This window comes from Triturus cristatus, chromosome 8 (genome assembly GCF_964204655.1).
Source record: "Triturus cristatus chromosome 8, aTriCri1.1, whole genome shotgun sequence".
Lineage (NCBI taxonomy): Eukaryota > Metazoa > Chordata > Amphibia > Caudata > Salamandridae > Triturus > Triturus cristatus.
Window position 1 is genome coordinate 526,159,061 of NC_140591.1, and position 21,466 is coordinate 526,180,526.

General features: G+C 45.8%; 1 protein-coding gene across 1 annotated transcript in view; it reads left to right on the forward strand.

Moving 5' to 3' along the window:
* Window positions 1-21,466, forward strand: part of TDRD3 (tudor domain containing 3) — a 681,208-nt gene that overhangs the window by 532,158 nt on the left and 127,584 nt on the right. The window contains exon 12 of the mRNA XM_085621988.1: window positions 16,237-16,362. Coding sequence (XP_085478114.1) covers window positions 16,237-16,362 — 126 coding nt within the window. The remainder of the gene's footprint in view (window positions 1-16,236; window positions 16,363-21,466) is intronic.

Sequence of the window (21,466 nt, forward strand, 5' to 3'; positions counted from 1 at the left end):
TCACAATACTAACCTAGTTTCCATAGTCTACACTGACTAATTACTTTTATTTTCATGTATTAGTTTAATTCAGAGAGAATGTCTTTCTTACTTTTTACCAACCCAATGTTGGAAATAGGCATTTGAAACCGTTCCAGTTTAAATGTGGGTAACGTAGCTGCAGCCTCACTTATAACATAACACTTTAGATTTTGCAAACCTGTTTTTTAATGTAAGCGGTAGTACTATTCAGCTGGGACTAACTTTTAGAAGGCACACTAACAAATTCGTTTAAATAGTTCATTTCAGAATTCCATTGTAAAAAGTAATTATTATAGATGGTGCATATATGTATGCAATAACAGCCTGTTTGGCAGGTGCAGACTGCCCAGAGGTCAAAATCACAAACTATCCTGGTCCTCAAAAATCAAAACATCTGGAGGAAGCACAGAGAAAAGATGGATTTCCTACAAAAGCTAAATCTGCATATTGTATATATTGTGACGGACAGTGTAATATGCATCTCGTATTACAGAAATGGCAGTTATGGAATGACTGGGGGGGAAAGAAGCTCTCTGAAAATTAGCTAGAATATCCTCTTTTCAGTATCTATGGGCCCAGATGATTTAATACTTTATGGGATAGCTGAGGAGTGTGGGCAGGGGGCAGTTAAATGAGCCAGGTGTGGCTCAAGAGAGCGAGAAAGTGAGGTAATGGGGGGGCGGGGGGGGGGGGGAGGATAGAGAGAGGCAAATGCAAGACTAAGCAGGAGAGAGCAATGTATGAAATAAAACAATAAGAGAAAGAAATATTGGTAGATATAAGGGAGAAGGCAAGATGGAGTGAAGGAAGGTAACATGAAGTGTGGAAGGAAGTGTGAAATAATAAATGGATTAAAGTATGGATGGAAGAGTGGAAGCACCCGTGCCTGGAAGGATGAAAGGAAGTGTCAAAGGATGGATGGATGATTGGATGGATGGATGGAAGGAAAGATAAAAAGATGAATGGTTTTATGTTAGATGCATGGAAGGGGGAAGAACTCTTCTAGGCAAGTTGGGAAGTTTGGACTTGTTTAGTGCCATTAGGAGGATGGTTGAAATTGGGGATGTTTTAATTTCCTGGCTCCCCTCCTGCTTAAATTTAAAAAAACTAGCATTTTCAGGTTTCAGGCACAGAAATCTAAATCTAGGACCCGAGACCACACACGCTCCCACTCACACGCACACACACTTTTGCCGCCAAATTTCTGATTATTCAAATGTTCACATTTTGCTGTCAAATACAAAATATTGAATAAAAAAAAAAGAAATTACAGTTCCCAAAACAAAAGTTTATCATGTAAATGATAAAACAGTATTTTACGCTGAAATAACAGCTTTTCATTTTTAGTAGCTCCATGTTTGGAGCCCAATCGCAAGGTTACAATTTTCCTCAAAAACCCACTTGCAGTGCTGGCATGCATGGATAGATTCTACCTTCAGGTTCATGTTTCACCAACCCGTTCTCTGAATGCCCACAGTATGGCGAGAATTATCGCTTTAAAGCTAGGGTCAGCATTACATCAGGTGTGGACAATCATTCCCTGGATGCTCAGCACGGCAAAATTGTTACCTTGATTTCTAGGAATTTCATTATACCTTAGGCCAAGGATGCCCACATAATGGCAAGAATTAGCAACATTATGCCTGGGCCATTACATAGTCACCAGTGTTTGATATAAACACCATCACTCTTTCGTGTACATGATGCTACATTTACCAGTTGTGGAAAAGGAAAGAAGTAATGCAGAGAACTGCTGCATAGCTTAAATTCTCCAAAAGTGATATGTTTTCTCAGTATGAGTCACAAAGTCCTGCAATTTTAGGGCAGATATTCTTGGTCTTCTTGTTTTTGACTGATTAAATTGATCACCAGCGAGTCAAACAGTCAATTTTTATTAGAGCAAAGAAAACACAGGCAAAAATAAGCACAATTAGGCAAAGATGTGCACAATCAGTCTGCAACAGATGACAGTCATTGTAGACTTAATGGGGTATGTGATGGCGAGTAGACCAAATGATCATACAAAAATAGTAAAGCCTGTTAAAACATAGTTTGTTGTAGTGTAACAGTGAGCACACACATTATGATTACTGGTGAACATAGCACAGGGATTCTACTCTTGGACAACATGCATAGACAAGGGAATTAACTAGTAGCCTCAGGTTAATGACAGTAAGTCAGGTGCGATTATATAGTTATAGACTAAGGGCCTCATTGAATGCGGCTGCCAGACTGGTTACGGGTACCAAAAGAAATGCGCACATCTCTCCAGTCCGAAAATCCCTAAACTGGCTGCCATACGAAGCGAGAATACAGCTAAAGATTGCTTGCCTATCGCACAAAGCCTTCCATTTCAAACCCCCCAGTTATCTAGCGCAAAAACTGGAACTATCCGGAGGGACTAGACCCTCTAGGAGTGCTAACTCTCCCCTCCTGAAACCTCAGATCTTTCTCAAAAAGAGAACATGCCACCGAGCCTTCTCCGGCTCAGCTCCGAAGATCTGGAACTCCCTCCCACTGGAAATACGTAGAATCTCCTCCAAGGATGCCTTCAAATTGGAAGTAAAAAGATTCCTTTTGAACAAGTTCTTACCTTCATAGGTTGTTGGATCGTCTGCTCTAATGCATTGGACTTACACCTTTAAGCCCTTGCGCCGGATGCTATTCCATCTCAATATGCACCAGTTATGTCTTTATTATGCTGCTGATCCCGTGTACGTGTAACCGTTCGTGTCCTGTGAGTTCTATTTTGATATGTGATTTTTTTTGTTTTCCTATTGGACACATGTATTACAACTGTTACCTTCCTTTCCCCACAGCTGTAAAGCACTCTGATATCCCTCAGGATCATGTTTGCGCTATATAAAACTTTATAAATAAAATAAATAGTTGCACCTGGCAGGTAGGCCTTTAGCAATCTCCTTTTATCTCTGACCTCGATATGGGCAGAATAAGCTCCTCTTGTAGTTACAGTTGTAACGAACGTGTTGTAATAGCCTGCAGGAATAAGGAATACGTTGTGAGGAGGCATATTCATAGAAACCCGAGTAATTTTTAAATCTACTTCGGCAACATTGGATTGTACACTTGCGAAATGAGAGAAGCCTCTAGGAGGACAGAATACGGAGATGTGGAATGTTAAATTATTGTCTAGCCTAGTGCCTTGTTGAAGTGTGGAATTTCTTTTCCAGTCGCGGCTAGATTGATTCGCGGGTGGGGTAGCACGGGGGTGTGTGGTGGTTCCGGGGATTTAAAAATACAAAAAAACTTACCGCACCTGGTCACACGCCACCTCCACTCCTGGCCACGTTTTCCTGATGCGCCTGCTTTCCTGCTCTCCTTCCTCAGGCAGGAACAGGAAGCAGGCAGCCTCCCTCCCTCCCCAAGCCAATCACAACACTGCAATGGCAGCGCTGTGATTGGTCTGGACAGCGCCCAGCCAGGCGCCTACGGGGAGGCCATATTCTCTGTAGGCTGCGTGCAGCCTACATAGAGAAAATGTAGAGTGCGCATGACTGCTTTGGTCGGCCGTAACGGGCCGACCAAACAGTCAAGGTACTCAGAGTGGTGCAAGCCACTCCTCCCCGACCCGCCCACCCCCAACCAGGCATACCCTCCCGCCCACCGCCAACCAGGCATACCCTGCCTTCTGCTTTCTCGCAGCACCAGAAACATAAAATAGTATTTAAAATACCATTTTATGTTTCTGCTTCTCGTGCTGCGAGAAAGCAGTGGGGCGACACTCCTCCGCCCTAATGGAGGAGCCGAGCTGCCCCAGTGCTTTTCTTTCCACAATGTTATTAGTTATCCAGTGATGCAGCTCTCTTATAGACGCCCTTGTTTTTTCCTCCACTTGCTATTTCTTTGCTTGTGAAGGCAGATTATACTTCCTAGATGTATCTTGAAAGGTTGGGCAGTCAGAGCTGGATTTTTTGGCACCCTGAAGTGAGTCCCACGTGATCTCAGTGTGTTTACTGTTCTAGATTTTCAGATTGTCCACCTCTTTAGCTGACTTTGTCATGTCAGTGACTTCAGTAGACATGGAAACAATTCCAGTACTCGAGGCTTGAAATTAATCTCTATTGCATCTTTTCTACTTAATGAAAATAACAAAATAGCTTTTTTTCCCCAAGATTTAGTGGAACTTTTGTAATCTCAGAAATTGTTACTTTTGCAACTTTGCTGTTTTGCATTCATATTTTGTTTTATTTTGCTGTCTTTTGGCGAATTGGAACTGCTTCCATTTGTCCCCGAATTTGGGTGTAGAATATGAGACCACCATAAATACAAGAAGAAGTAGAGGCACTAAGATAATAGAAGTCTGTGCATTGCTAACCTCATGCACTCAACTGCGGCAGTCATTTTGGGAGGATACCCCCAGTCTGAAAGCGCACTACACAAAGGAGTGGCACCCTACCCCCTCCCCATAAGTACAGAGCATGGGTTCTCAGTATATTTGCGGCACTCTCAGGAACTCCTCTAGTGCCAGTATTATTTTTCTCTAGACTAATATAATGGACTCCATGGCGAATAGAATTTAGCAGAATTATCGGGTCCAAGACATGCATTTCTGGACCAGGAGTTGATGAAGCTTTGCTTCCATTCTTTCCTCAATCCTCAACTCGCGTTCCTCCTTGAATATGCTGAGTGTCAACATGAATTGATGCAATCCAAGCGGCTGCTAAGACCTAGCTTGTGTTGTGAGAAATATTATAATGTGCAACACACATTTTTAACTGTTTCATAGAAATTAATCTCCATCAGGTGCACTAGCACCTTCTGTCAAAGCTGAGGCAGTGTTGATGTCATTGTTCATGCATGTACCTGTTAAGTAGACTTCCCGGCACATATTCTTTTGACACTGCGTTCTTAAAGCTTCATTCTGGAGTAGCTATCTATTTGTCCAGAACGTTTTATGCATCCTGGAGCACACTGCCAGATGTTGCCATCTAATTTTCCTGTTCTCATTTCTCAATTGCTGTGAAAACTTCCAATAAGTGTTTCAGAATGGGAAAAACCCAATACATAAGAATGGGAATGTGAGGTGCCCTTTATTGTGAATCATACCCTTTATGGTTACTCATGGTCTGTAGGCATGAATTAAAGGTGCTCAAAGCTTGAAAACAGAGCAGTGTTTATAGAGTAAACATTTTGCCTTGTTAACTGTTAAGAAAACAGCATCAATAAATCAATCAGGGGTTTGTAAAGTGCAGCTAATCACCTGCGAGGGTTTCAAGGCGCTGGGGTGGGGGGCAGCTCCGTTGAGTGCTGGGGTCATCCGAAGAGCTAGGTCTTGAGGTCCTTCCTGAACTGGAGCAGTGTGGGGCATTGCCAGAGGTGGAGGGGAGGTTGTTCCAGGTCTTGGCTGCAAGTTAGGAGAAGGACTCTCCTCCCCTTCTGGTCTGGTACATGCATGGCTGGTGGCTGGTGGCCAGAGAGAGGCCGGCTGAACGGAGGTTTCTCTTAGGGTGCTTGGAAGGAGAGGCGGTTGTTTAGATATGCTGGTCCGATGTTTTGGAGGGCCTTGTGTGCGTGAGTGAGGAGCTTGAAGGTTATTCTTCTTTCGATGGGGGGCCAGGGGCGATCGCAGAGGCACTGGGTGATGTGATTGTGACGGGGATGTCTAGGATCAATCTGGCTGCAGCGTTCTGGACGGTTTGGAGCTTGCAAAGGAGCATTTTGTTGATTCTGGTGTAGTGAGGTTTGCTGTAGTCCAGTCTGCTACTTATGAGGGCATGCATGACTGTTTTTCTGGATTTGGATGGGATCCATCTGAACGTTTTTCAGAGTATGGGGAGGGTGTTGAAGCAGGCCGAAGATACTGCGTTGATCTGGCGGTTCATCGTTATTGATGAGTCTTGTATGATGTAGAGGTTTCGTTTGTGGTCCGTCAGGGTGGGTAGCTCTCCGAGGGCAGAGGGCCGCCAGGTGCCATCCCATGCGGAGGGGATGGAGCCAGGGATGGGGACTTCTGTTTTCTCAGAGTTGAGTTTCAGGCAGCTCTTCTTCATCCAGGTGGCAAATGCTTTCATCCCTTCTTGGAAGTTGTGCCTGGTGATGTTGCGTCCCTTGGTGAGGATGAGGTGGGTGCCATCGGCGTAGGAGACAATGCTGAGCTGGTGGTTTCTGACAGTGTTTGCGAGGGGGTCCATGTAGATGGTGAAGAGGGTGGGGCTGAGGGAGGATCCATGGGGCACTCCACCTCTGGTCTCTGTTGGTTCCTAGAGGTAGGGCGGGAGTCTTACTCGCTGAGTTCTACCTGTGAGAAATGAGCATATCCAGTTGAGGGCCATTCCGTGGATGCCAGCATCGTAGAGTCTAGTGGCTAGTGTGTGGTGGGAGACAGTGTGAAAGCAGCTGAGAGGTCCAGGAGGATGAGGGCTGCTGTTTGGTCCTGGTCGAGGAGGGAGCGGATGTCGTCAGTGGCAGCAAGTAGGGCGGTCTCAGTGCTGTGGTTGTTGTGGAATCCGGATTGTGAGATGGCCAGTACATTGTTGGCTTCAATTAAGTTAGCTAGCTGGGTCTTAAGATAAGATAGATGTGACTCTTGTGTCGCTGATATCACTTAACAGTTGAATATTTACCATTTTAGTTATCTTTCCCTTTCAGCATTTCCAACCTGAGTTTAGCCACCCCAGCTCAACCCTGTTCTGACCTTTACATCAGCCAGAGTGTAGGGTGAAGTTGACAAAACGATGCTTAGAAAAGTTGATCTTCCCACACCTCTCTGGTCCTTCAAAGTGGTAGAGATGCCAGGAACTATAAATCCCTACAAGCCACCTGCGAAAATTAAGCCATCCAACTCTATCTGAACCTATTCAATGACCAAAACTCCTTACTAAGAAATAACCTACTTTGAGGATGCAGAGGATAGAAAAATATGGATGCCTAACTGTGGTGTCTCGGAAGGGTGTGCTACGTCTGTTTAGTGTGGTTCCGCCCAATTTGTACACTATTTGTTTATGCAGGATTTAGAACTCAAACCACTTTACCCTTGCCAGCCAGGAGTGAAGTACCTGTGCTCCCCCTTTAAACATGTCAGTATTGTCTTAACCCAAATTGGCATATTTGACTTTCCAGTAAGACCATAGAAATAAACGTGACATGGAAAGTTCAATGGGATGTGTGGACTGCAGCACTGATTGTGCCATCCACTTCAGTGACAAAGAAAACATGGCTACAGCCCTATCCTGTGAAGGCAGACTGCAGCAGCCTAAAACCTGCTATACAGACCTTTCAAAATAACTCTCATTGACAGGTGGAAAACCTTGCTTTTAAATATTAAGTCACCCTTAAGTACACATTGCTGCCCACAAGGTAGGGTTCCTGTTATTCAAAAGTGGAACATATGCAAAATTAAAATAGGCACGTTCCTCCATATACTAAACTAAGATGTGACTCTTCACAGATAATGATTACATAAGTCATTCAAAGCATATTTTGCATATTTATCAAAAGCCCAATTCATTGGTGAAGTTATATTTTTGTAAAATATTTTTTAGGAAAAGTAATTGTTACAAAGTTACCTTTTCCCTGCCTGACACACTTGGATTATAATTTGTATTAGCTCTCCAGCTGTTGTCCAGCCAGTGCTTGACCTTAGTGAGGTGTAAAAACTGTTCATAGAGCAGGAGCAATGGCCTGGGTTTGGGGAGGTGTTTTCTTCCCTTAGCTGGAAGACCAGTGAGGGTGGATTCAGAAACTGTGTTAACTTGTAAAAGAGGCTACCCTTTGCCCCACCCCATCTCCCTCCAGCCAAGCTGTCATCAAACTCAGTGAGAGGGGAGCTCTCCTAGAACCAGTTTTAAGTGACCACAGTGATGCAGAATGCAAATTGTCCTGGCTACACCACTGAGAGGCCACATAGGCTTTGCACAAGGCAGGAAGGGTTTCTCCATATTAAATGTTAGGAGTTTTGGGATTGTTTGCATTAGGGAAAATAGGAACTGCTGCAAAAGTAGATATGGTTGCCACTGAGAATGTTTACTCCATTGGTTAGGGAAGGCCCAGGAGTCACCCCCACCCAATAGTGCTAACCATACATTTGGATCCCAAAGCCACGCTCCACCCCCACAAACCATTTTCTGGACCTGCATATGATCTGAAGAGGATGCAATTAGCTATCTGTGACCTGAGATGAGCCCTGAAGGACTGGGCCTGCTCCCTCCAGTACCAAGAACAAAGATGTGGATTCCAAGGATAAGGTGACTGACTTCCTGCATGCCTATAGGTGCACACAACAAGCTGCAAGAGTCCTCTGACCTGAAGTGGCCAGTTAAACAGTACCAACTGGACTTGGAATGGAGCTTGTTTGTGGCCTCTGCCTCAGTGAGTCATAGCCTCTAAGTGCCATCCCTGAGGTCCTGGAAGGTTTAGAAGTGACACAGAGGAGTTGCTCTAAAAAGCTGTGAAAGGTTGTGACTGAAAAGACTAAGTCAGAAAGTGGTATCATTGACATCAAACCTGGTTGGTGTATCTGTACCGTACTCCATTGCGGTGGGCCTGAAATCACGTCTAGGCCCCAGTCTAATTCAATCATAGATGTCCTTGGGGCTAAAGTGCTTTTTGCCGCTGTTGTCATTTAAAACTTTAAAAATGTATATTATCCTTTCCTTTTCCATCAGGTGGAGTTGGCTATATACTCTCAGGAATTCAGTGCCTTTATTACACCCATGGGGGCATACAGGTTGAAGAGAATACCATTTGGGCTTGTCTGTAACCTCTGTATTTCAGTGGGGCATAGTCGAGGATTTAAAAAGGATACAAGGTGTGCAGTCTGATCAAGATGATTGTTTGATATATGGTAATACCTTGGAGGAATAAGATGACCATGTGCGTTTAGTCTTAAGTAGAATTATGGATGCAGGGTTGACCCTAAAGAACAGCAAGTGTACGTTTGGTGTGAGAAAAATAAATATTTGGGCTGCAATACATCTGAGACAAGTGTTGCTTCCAAGAAGGATTTGATAGAGACACGTGTTAGTTTGAAAGAGCCATGCCCAGGAAGTATTAATTTCATTTTTCAGAGTGGTAGAATATTAAGGATAATTTATCAAGAATTATGCCGATAAATACATTTATCTAAGGGCACTTCTTGGTAAGAAGGTTGAATTTTCATGGGATTGAAATTGCCAGGAAAAGTTTGAAAAATGAAAAGGTGAATTATAAAATACACCTTTTTTATGAGCCTTTGTGCCAGGCAAGGAAACTATGATTATCAAAGATGACAGTTTGTAGGGTTTAGGAGCAGGTCTGTTACAGAAAAGACACAGAGTAGAATGTTTAATTGCCTGTGCCTCTAGATGCTTGCGTGGCTCTGAGATCAATTACTCTGTAATTGAAAGGGATGCTTTAGACATTTTTTGGGCATTCAGAAAATTCAAAAACTTGGTTAGGGGGACTTTATTTAAGTTTTGTTCAGATCACAAAGCTAGGAAAAGATCCTGTATTGTTGGTGGTGATAACAGCCTTTCAACAGGTCAAGAATGATTCGCTAGACAAGCCATGATCTACACTTGAAGATGAACTATCAATTGGCAAGGGCATATTATTAAGAGGTATTAGACTTTTACCTCCAGTTGGTTTATGAGGCAAGTTGGTGGCTCAGGCTCATCTTTTTCATTTGGAAGTCAGGGCCAAGGAAAGATGACAAGCCAATTTTTGGTAGCCTGGTAGGGACACTGAAGTAGATAGGTCTGTCAGGGAATGTTTAGAATGTAGTAACAGTGATAAGACTTTATCTCCACGACAGTTACTCATGATTGTAGAGAACTTCCCAATCACCCATAGGAAGAGGTTTCCATAGATATAGTTGGAACATTAACAGGTGAACATCAAACACCTTATAAGATTGTGTTGATTGATTTGTATTCAAGATGGGTGGAGGATTCTTGTGTGAAAGACATTTCTTCTTCTGGAGTTATACAATTTCTGGGGGAAATGTTTAAGAGGGAAAGTTTCCATTGTGTGAATATGTCAGACGGTTGTCCCCATTTCTGTTCCAATGAGATAGAAATGTATTTTGTATCCTGTTGTATTCTTCACAAGAAAAGTTCTATTTATAACCATAAACCAACGGGGCTGTTGAAAAAATGAATATAACACTGAAGGAATGTATCCAGCTAGCCCTAGGTAATACTCTTGATTGTAAAAAGAAATTGCAACAAAGAATCACTGCCTACCATACTATTGATCATTCCACTACTGCAAAAAAAAAGTTTGAGCTTTTCAAAGTAAGAGCACCCAATACTGTTCTGTGTCCAGGGTGGAGGAGTTGGGGAAACGGTGTGAAGTTCAATGGTTTGAGACTAGAGGGAATGTAGTTCCATTTTCAACACAAGAGAAAAATGCATTATGACTCACTGAAAAAAAAAATAGTGATGTATAGGTTTGAGTGGGAGATGTGATCGAGATTAAGGCTCCGGTTGGATGTTAACAGTGGTCTAAGTTCACAAATGGAATAAAGAGTGATTAAGATGTTTAAAAATGGTATCTGAAAGAAACATGTAGTGATAGATTCCTTACCTTAGAATTACCACCAGGTGTCGGACTGGATCCGGAACGTTTTCGTCAGCAGTACCCCTGCTCGTCGGTAGGCGTCGTCGTGCGGCTCTGCATGCGTTGTTGGCGCCGGGATGACGTCTCTGGAGCTACTTAGACGCGCCCACGAGTGCTGACGTCAGTTCTTTCTAATTCCGCGCCAGCAAGCGCGATCCGGGAAGAGCAAGTACCCCCAGTCATTTTTTTGACTGAGTTTTTCGAGGCCTTTTGTCTCGATTTCTTCGAGTCGATCGACTCCTGGTGTCGTAGTGATTCCCGGCTTCAAGAACTGTGGGACTGTCACCGCATGATGTCAGTGACGGACCCACACCGCGTGTGTCACTACTGCCTGGAGTGCAAACACGACTCCAAGTCGTGCTCCGACTGCCAGGCCATGGCGCCAAAAACCTTGCGGGAGCGGTCGAAAGTTGCTGGAAGTCCGGCAGTCGGCTCCGTGCCGCTCAAGGTCCCGGTCCCGAGTGAGATCGAGGGACCGGTCGCGGAGCCATCACCATCGTTCTTCTGGATCTAAGTCTTCGCACTCGGGGTCAGGTAAGTCGAAGCATTCCAAAAAGAAGTCGAAGAAGTGTCTTCGCTCCTCGACTTCTTGTTGCGCGACGCGGCTGAGGGTGCTGGTGGTGCCACCCCCGCCGCCGGCCTACCCACCCTTTCCGGGTCCGTCGGCGACGCCTGCTCAGGTGCAAGAGTTTCTTGCTGCCATGGCCCAACTCTTTGGGCCGTCTGGCCCCGCCGGTGCGCCTACGGGCCCTTCCATCGCCGGCGGCTCCTGCCCCGGCACCGCAGGACCTCCCGGGATCGGACGGCGGTTGACCTTGTGACTCCTCCACCTCCTTCGACCCCACCGGCATCACCTCCGGCATCGCCCGCTGCTCGGGACGACGTCGTCGCCAGTTTCAGCACTGACCCGGACACGGTGCCGGATCGGCATTCCGATGGGGCCATTTTTCCCCTATGTCAGTCCTCCTTATTTTCAGCATGTTTCACAGACTTCGGAGGAAGAGGAGGACTGGGAGGGGTCTGAGGACCCTCTCACACAACAGTGTGATTATGATCCGCGCTGGGCAGAGAATTTGGGGGAGGCCAGTGGTCTTGACATCTCACCTGACTTTGGCATGCTGTCTCCTCCTACCCTGGCTACGGAGGAGGGAGCCAGTTACGCAGTGGTAGTACGTAGGGCAGCCGAGGCCCTCCACCTTGAACTCCCTATGGTGGCTGTCAGCACTAACCTCCTGACAGAAGTGCTTCAGCCTGCTGCAACCTCTTCGGAGCCCATGCTGCCTTTTAATGACGCACTTTCAGACTTCCTTTTGGGCACTTGGTCCAGGCCCAACACAGGGGCTCCTGTGGACAGGAACGTGGCCCGCCGACTCGCTGGGCAGGGCCATTTCCACGACGGGGGCGCCACGCCTGGGTAAGAACTGGCTTCTCAGGGGATGTCCAGAACATCTTGATGGACATGGCCTTTGATGTCATTTGCCTTTTTGGCAATAAGGCCGATAGTGCGTTGGAGCGGTTTAAGGACTCACGGGCTACGGCCAAGCCCCTGGGCCTGTCGGCCACTCGCCCTCCCCCACCTTCCACTTTTTGCTCCTTTCATGGCCACTAAGAGGTGCCCCAACATGTTCGTTCCAGAGCCACAGGCCTGCGCAGCAACATTTTCAGCGCGGCCGCGGACGTGGGAACCGTTGAGGCGGTTCTGGGGGCCAGCGGGTGGGTCAGTCCACCTCCACCCCTGCAGCATCCACTGTAAAGCCTTCCTAGTCCGACCTTTCAGGCCCATCAAACGCCAGTGGGCGGCAGAATTCGCCATCATCTCCCCCACTGGCGCAACATCACTTCGGACAAGTGGGTGCTGCAAATAGTCCGAAGGGGCTACTCCTGCCCCTTCGAGACTTCCACTCCAGCCCTGCCACCTCAATACCACCGCATGTCGGGGGATCATCTTGCGCTTCTTCAGGAGGAAGTCACAACCCTCTTGGCCAAGGGGGCCATCGAGCGTGTTCCGGGGCCAGAAGTAGATCGTGGTTGTTATTCCCACTACTTTCTGGTCCCCAAGAAGGACATGGGTCTACGTCCTATCTTGGACCTTCAGAACGTCAATCGCTTCCTCCGCAAAGAGAAGTTCAAGATGCTCACACTTGCTGTGGTCTTGTCTACCCTAGACCCGCAAGATTGGATGGTAGCATTGGACTTGCAGGACGCTTACTTTAATATTCCCGTCCTACCGGCCCACCAGCGTTACCTCCGGTTCACGGTAGGCCACGAGCACTTTCCATTCACCGTGCTCCCTTTGGCCTTACCAGCGCCCCTCGGGTGTTCACGAAAGTGATGGCGGTGGTCGCAGCTCATCTGCGTTGATCAGGGGTTCCAGTCTTCCCCTATCTCGACGACTGGTTGTTGAAGGCGGGCTCGCCCCAGGCAGTCGTCTCCCACCTCCTGCATTTGCTGGGATTCTCCATCAACGTGCCGAAGTCGCACCTGTTTCCCTCTCAGAAGCGCCTCTTCATTGGAGCGGTTCTGGATTCGGCGCAGTTTCGGGTTTATCCTCCCGAGCAGCGAGTCCGGGATATTCAGGCTATGATTCCGATCTTTCAGCCTTTATCCCGGGTTTCGGTCAGGATGACCCTCCGAGCTACTGGGCCTGATGGCCTCCTGCATCCTGTTGGTGGATCATGCCAGATGGCATATGCGGGCTCTGCCGTGGGACCTGAAGTTCCAGTGGGCACAGCATCAGGGCAACCTGTCCGATCATGTCCAGATCTCGGAGAGCACTGCACAACAATTGCAGTGGTGGCTCACGAATCGCGATTGGGTCAGTGGCAGATCCCTCTCCCTTCCCCAACCGGAACACACAGAGGTGATGGACACGTCCCTTTTGGGATGGGGCGGCCACATGGGAGAGGCGGAGATCAGAGGACTCTGGTCTCCGGCGGAGTCCCGGCTCCATATCAACCTTCTGGAGCTTCGGGCAATCCAACTTGCACTGAAAGCATTCCTTCCTTCTGTCAAGGGGAGAGTAGTGCAGGTGTTCTCGGACAACACCACTGCCATGTGGTACTGCAACAAATAGGGTGGTGTGGGATTGTGGACGCTATGTCAGGAGGCTCTGCGTCTCTGGACATGGCTGGAACATCAGGGTATTTTCCTGGTGGTTCAACACCTGACAGGTTCTCTAAACGCCAAGGCGGACAAACTCAGCCGCCGGTGCATGATGGATCACGAATGGCGTCTGCACTTGGACGTGGTGCAAGGTCTCTTTCAGCAGTGGGGAGAGCCTTGGTTAGATCTATTCACCACTGAAGAGAACGCGCAAGGTCATCAGTTCTGCGTGTTGGGATTTCAAAGCCGGCACTCGGTAGGTGACGCTTTTCGTCGCGAGTGGTGTTGCGGTCTACTATAAGCCTTTCCACCTATACCACTTCTACCCAGAGTGCGGAAGACGATCAAGCGCGGCCGGGCCCTAGTCATTCTTGTGGCTCCGGACTGGGCTCGTAGAGTATGGTATCCCGAGCTACTCAGCATGGCTATCGATCCCCCGATCCAACTGCCTTTTTAGGAGGATCTTCTGTCGCAGCAACAGAGGACGGTCTTCCACCCGAACCTGTCCAGCCTCCACCTCCCTGCGTGGAGATTGAGCGGCGGCAGTTGACGTCTTTTGAAGTGCCTCCCGAAGTTCGTGATGTAATCTTGGCAGCCAGGCGTCCCTCCACTAAGACGGTATATGCCTGCAGGTGGAATAAGTTTGTGGCATGGTGCACAGCAAAGGCTGTGGATCCCCTTTCTGCCCCTCTTTCAGAGGTCCTTCTATTCTTTCTTTCTTTGGCAGAGCAGGGCTCTGCTCTGGGCACTATCAAGGGCTATCTCTCGGCCATTTCAGCCTTTTTACAGCTTCCAGATCAGCCTTCCCTTTTCAAGTTCCCTGTTGTAAATAGATTCTTAAAAGGCATTACTCATCTTTTCCCTCCTGTTCCTTTCATAATGCCTCAGTGGGACTTGAACCTGGTTCTGACATATCTGATGTGTGCTGCCTTTGAGCCACTTCACAAGTGTCCTCTTCGTCTTCTCACTTTAAAGACAGATTTCCTGGTAGCCATCACCTCTGCCAGAAGAGAGAGTGAGCTCCAGGCTCTTTCTTCTAAACCTCCTTTTTCTCTGTCCATGCTGAAGGTTGTCACTGCCTTTCACATCGGGCAGCCCATCACTTTGCCCACCTTCTTTCCGCATCCCTCGAAAGAGGAAGAGAGGCTCCACCGCCTGGACCCAAAATGTGTGCTCTCATTCTACCTAAACCACACACAACAGTTCCGAGTGGATGACCAGCTCTTTGTTGGCTACGTGGGCGCCAAAAAAGGTCGTGCACAAGCGGACCATCTCTCGGTGGGTCGTTCTGTGCATAAAGGATTGTTATTCTTTGGCTAAAAAAGAGTTGCGCGCCCATTCTATCAGGGCGACGGCAGCCACTACTGCTTTGGGACGGGGGAGTTCCCTTGCATGACATCTGTCAGGCAGCTACGTGGACCTCGCTGCACACGTTTGCCAAGCACTACTGCCTGGACAGCCAAGTCCGGAGAGACGGCTTCTTTAGCCGTTCTGTTCTCTAGGACTTTCTGGTGTGATCTTGGTTTGCAGACACACCACTTGGTTGGTATTGCTGGGGTATCTATTCTAAGGTAAGGAATCTGTCACGACGTGTTTCTTTCAGATGCACAAGTTACTTACCTTCGGTAACGATATATCTGTAAGAAATATTAGTATTGATAGATTCCCTACCGCCCCACCCATCCTCCCCATTCTGCGAACTGATTTCTAGGGTTTAGGTCATCCCTTTCAGGGCCCTAGTTTCATGGCACCAGTGGTCAGTTTCTTGCATGGCTCTGCGTTCCTGGTGCGGAAAGTAGTGTACAGTGGGCGCATCTAAGTATCTCCAGCGACGTCATCCCGGCGCCAATGACGCACGCTGAGCCGCACGATGGCGCCTACCGACGCGCAGGGGTACTGCTGACGAGAACTTTTCTGGATCCAGTCTGACGCCTGGGGGTAATTCTAAGGTAAGGAATCTATCACTGCTAATGTTTCTTACAGATATATCGTTACCGAAGGTAAGTAACTTGTGCGTCAAAACTGTGATGGCAGGATCCAGAATAAAAGTTGTGTGGTGGTGCTCAGCTCTCGTTTTAGCAGGAAACAGTTGCTTGATGATGATCATAAATAAAATCATGATGCAATTATTAATAACTCAGATTCTCAAACGAGGGATGTTATTTCAAATAGAGTATGGACAAGACTTCGTAAAAGACCAGAATATCTTGATGAAAATGTCAGTGAGTAACATTTCACCCGTCAATTCATATTTTGAATATTGTTTTCTTATAAGTTTCTTATACGTTTTCTTAAAAGTTTAATTTTCCTTCATTTCCATTAGATGATTCATATATTGCACATATACATAGTGACATTGTCATTATATTTAAACTATAATTATGTAATTAGGATTGCTCCTGAGCCACTGCTAGCATGATTTGAAAGAGAATGATTGCATTAATTTTCAAAGAATGATTGTCATATAATGTACAATTTAATTTTCAAAGTTGTTCATAGAACTCAATAGAGTATTTTGACATTTAAGTGACTTTCTTCCTTGTTATTTCTTCTAAGTTTTACAAGGCTATAATTGAAGCTCTTCATTCTTCTGGGACAACTGCAGTTGTGAAGTTCAGTGACTATGGAAACTATGAAGAGGTGCTTCTTACCAGCATCAAGCCCATTCAAGCTGAAGCATGGGTACGTGGTCCAAATTGTCTTAAAAGATAAAATAATATGCTACATTAACTTAAATCGGTTTAGGAAGGTTTCTGGATTGTAACACTGTGCCAAGATGAGAGAAAGCTGGATCTCTTCAAGAACTGAAAATGAATATTGATCCTGCGAATTATTAACAAACTTAATGTATACTGTATGGTTCTTATTTTAAATGTATGATCAAATAAATTGTACTTTTTGGAATACCTTGTTTCCTGGAATTATAAAATATTTAAATTATCTTTTGGTATGCGATTTTCTAACTTGCTCATTGCTGAAAATTGACAATTATTTTAATAAAAACCTTGAGCTTTCCAAGTCCTACAGATGCAAGGCAGGTTATTTTTTATTTTACTTGTATGATAGTTGAACTACGTTGACACTCCTGTCGTGGTATATATTAAGTACTTTATAGTTATGGTTCACTTACTTTCTCAGTTTATTTCACCTGATTTAAATTTCACAGACTTTCCTTAAATTAGGCATGTATACACGATTTAAATAGACTTTCCCTACTACACAACTGACCAGGAGTGCTTGCTCCATTCGAAGGACTCTGGAGAGCTTCTCAGAAAGATAGCTGCCATGTTTAAATTAGTTCAGAAAGCGAGTGAGAATGTTTCTTTATTATTGCAATGGTCCCAACCACTGCACATGCATCACCAGTCATCCCTGCCCAGTGGTTTTTTCCTCTCTGCCAAAATACACTGAAGGCTTTCTCCTCCTACCTCTCTTTCTGAAACGTGCTCTTTCTTTCTTTCTTTCTGTATTTGACTTTGGTGATTGGTGCAATTTTTAAATAGTCGCCATCTTCTATGTATGCCTTTGCAGGCAACCTTCAAACAATGTATAAAGCGTGGTTGTTTTATTATGGTTGCTGGTCCTCACAAGCTGGCAGGACTTGTATGTGGTAGGTTTCTGTCTTCTTTTTGTGGAAATAGATCTGAAGTTTCTAAGGAAGGAGTCCTGTCCTTGATGCAGGTAAGTCTGGTACCACAGGATACTTTCAACATTGTGAAAGGACATTGGCTGACACTTTTAAGCAAGAATGATTCAAGATCTCAGACTGTACCTATTTTTACAGCGCATCTCAGTAACGTGTGGGGTCACCACCCTTAATTTTCAACCCTCAGCTTTTAATTTAGAAGTTAAGGTAAACCCTCCAAGATGCGTATCTGAAAGTGCCCCTGATGAGAAATCTTTTAGGGCTTCATTGAAAGTTTGACGGACATGGCACTCTGCCACAATCTGACACAATAGGAGCCCCTGCTGATGGAAACCTTGCACCTATGTACTTGATACCGGCAATTTCAAGTACCTCAAGTACCTTCTCTGTTTAGGATAAACTTTCAGATTTACATTTTGTTTTTGTTTGCGATTGTCAAGAAAAGCCTGGTGGTCTTGAACAGAAAAAAAGGAAAATGACCCCCTCAGCCAGGTAGAAACCTCCCATGGTGTCTGGGTTATTCATATTTTTTTTCTTTTCAAAAACCAATTCCCTCTTCGGGAGTTTGTTTGGAAAAAAAAAAAAAAGGTTTGCTCAGTGGCTGCGTGAACCATGGCAGCCGCTCCACATTCTTCAGAGGAGCCACAGTGTTGATAGCTTGACTGAAGGCATAAGGATCTCCACCAATCAGGTAGCGATCCCAGAATATGGCAGGCATTAGTCTGCCACGGTGAGAAGATTGCCCCATGGCAGATGGCTGGGCTCACGTCATTTCTAAACAAGGCCCAAAGCGACATATGTATTCCTGCAGTACGAAGTGCCTTAATATGAATACGGCTATTTGTATACCTTAAGGGAGTACTTTTTTCTTAGAACATTACCAAATAGCAGAGAGAAAGGTCAGGATTATAGAGCCCAATCCCTGGGATGGTTGACAAGCCCAATATAAAATATTAGAAGCCGAGGCTCACTGCCTCCAGAGTCCTGATGCCTCTGTTCCATTGTTACCTGGTTCAATGCAGACACTTTACAAACCCTACAAAAAGTCCAAGCCTCTTACCTATGATTTAGCACCATTTGGTGGGAGAGTAAGGTATTACTATTTCTTTGGTGTCACTGATACCAGTGCTTTCTGTAGGATGTATTTTTCCAGTGATTTCCTCTAATACAAGGGGCCCTGAAGGTGAAAAGGATAAGAAAAGAAGTGTGATTCTGACTCTTTGGAACTGGTTTTGGCTTTGACCCCCGCCGTAGCAAGCGGCTAGACACTATAAAATGGTTGTGACTACGTCTTTTAGGTCAACTGTTGGTGTTTCTGTTTTTTTTTCTTTTCAATAATGTTTATAGAATTTTTATTTTAACATACTTAGACAACAGAGCAGTTGAGTATGTGCATGAATTTAAGCATAACATTTAGCACAGTTGCAGAGTTACACATACATAGTATTTATACAGATATTGACAACGTATCATGGGTCTGCTGTATCGTTGTTGCAAAGCTTGTTAACAGTATATAAGTTTGTTATACGGACCCTTTATGTAAATTACCCGTACATGCGTGATTTGTGTTGGTGTAATGTGTGGTAGATTTGTCTGACAGGTACACTGGTATTTATGCGAGAGGTGAGACTACACTATAGCTTAACTTTGCCAGGGAAGGGGTGTAAGACTTTCCACCTATTGTATCTGTGGTTGAGCATGGGGGGGCATGTAGGGCCGGGACGACAGAGCTACTTGACACAGCAGCCCCAGTAGGGACCGGCTAATGGAGAGATCTGTAGCGGAACGTCATCATAGGGGTCAGTTCTGCATCAAAGTGTTATGTTCTTGTTGGTGGAGTTTTGATTCTATGTATGTTAAGTACTTCTGCCAATCAGGGAACTAAAGCCTGTAGCATGTGTGTGCACAGTGTCCTGTAACTGTATGTTCTGCAATCGGCGCTTTCTTAAGGTCTGCGAGCCATTTGCATGTGCATGGTGGTAGACTTGCCTTCCATTTCATGGCCAGTCTGTTTGGCCAGTCCAAGCGCCAAATCCAGAAATCTGTTGATATTTTTCCTCCCAGTGGTGCGTTTGGTAATTCCCAGCAAGAAGTGCAGCTCTTGTGCTGTCACTGAGGTCTCGTGGCTTCTGATAAAGTGGTTTCCACCTCGGACGAGTATGTTTTTATGTTTGGGCAGTTCCACACCATGTGTAGGAACGTGGCTTCAGTCCTTCAGCAGCGGGGACAGTTGTCAGGGGAGCCTTCGTACATCCACACTTGTCTGTGCGGGGTTAAATTGGTATGATGTAGATAGTTCATTGTGTGAATTTGATTCAGGCGTTAATTGATATTATTTTTGGATATGACAGCCCTTGCACGCATTGTTTATCTGTTAGTGCGGTTTCAAGTACGGTATCCCAGATGTCCCTTAAGGGGGCCATAAGGGTCACAGAATCTGATTTGAGCGAGCATAGTGATTGCTCTCCTACCCATGCCGTATGTCAAGAGCTTTTGGAGTATGTTGGAGGTTTTTGGTTCGGCTTGCCTAGTACACCACGTCTGGAATATCCGTTGTTAGTGATGCGTATAGTAGAAATGATCGGGGATATTCCATAATCATCTACCAGTGTTGTAAATTTGCAAAGTATGGACTCAACAAATAGGTCTTCCCAGGTCGTGAGTCCTAAGTTCGGAAATATTATGGTTCGCTAGCCATCTCATCGGCCATTGCAGCTGTGCAGCTGCTTAGTGTTACTCGTAGTTAGGCGCCCTTAATCCCCCCTCTGTAATTGGAGCGTAAAGGTCCGTGAGGGCTACTCGAGCTCTAGACCTACCCTAAACTAAGTAAGTTAATATTGATTTCAGTTCCCGGAACAGTTTGCTCGGCAATGGGAATGGTAGTGTCGCAAAATAGTATATTAGACAAGGGAGTAATAGCATTTTGGATATAGCTATACATCCTATTTGGGAAAGAGGTAGCTCCGTCCAGAATGACATGGAATAGTGAGCCCTGGTGATTGCCCTCCCCAAGTTGCCTTCTATGCTGTCTGATGTCTGCATGTGAGTGATTTATTTGCACCCCTAGGTATTTTAAAGAGTTGTATGTCCTGGTAAGAGGTGTCTGTGGGAGAGCTGCCTGCTGTTTTAAGGATTGGGGGGGCCATCGGGAACATGAGGGACTTTTCCCTATTTACTTTGAGACCGGAGGCACGCCCAAAAGATTTCAATAGTGCCATCTGATCATCTAATACTGCAGGTTGTTCTCGTATGTAGATCAATGCGTCGTCCACATATAATGAGACTATATGACATTGAATATGTACTTTGATGCTCCAGTCCATTGCAAGGTTCCGCAGTGCGCATGCCAGGGGCTCCATCACCAGGGCGAAAATAATAGGTGACGGGGCAGCCCTGTCTGGTGCCACGCTTGATATGGAACGGGTCTGAGATAAAGCAGCCAGTTTTTACCCTAGCCTGTGGTGCGATGTATAACAATCTAATCCATTTCAAGAACTTGGGGCCGATGCCATATCATGCTAGCACCATGTCCAGATATTCCCAGGCCAGTGTGTTGAATGTCTTCTCGATGTCTAAGGAGGCTATCCACGCCATCCCCCCGATGTGCGTGCCCAGTCTTGTAAACGGAAAAGGCACCGTAAATTGAGGCTAGTATTTCTGCCAGGTATGATTCCGTTTTGGTTTGTATGTACTAAAAGTTGTGTGACCTCCGTCAGTCTGTTGGCTAGAACCCTGCCCAATATATTGTAATCTGTGTTTAGTAATGACAGTGGGCAATAGGATCCCATTTGTTGTGGGTCCCTGCCAGATTTCAGGAGCACCACCAGTACAGCCTCTTGCATCGACAGCTGTAGTGTGCCCTGCTCGTATGCATCCAAATACACACAGTGAAGGTGTGGAACGGTTTGTGTGCTACACGTGGCATAACATTTTAAGGGCCAGCCATCTGCCCCCAGGGTCTTCCCTCTCGCCAGCTGCTGTATAGCCTACATTATTTCGGTAGCTGTGATGGGGACTTCCATAATGTTGTAATAGATGGGCGGGATTTGGGGTAGTGTTATTTACTTTAAGGAGGCCAGTATGTTTGTCCCCGTTTGCAGCAGTTGGGCACTATAGAGGGATGCATAGTACGGTTGGAAG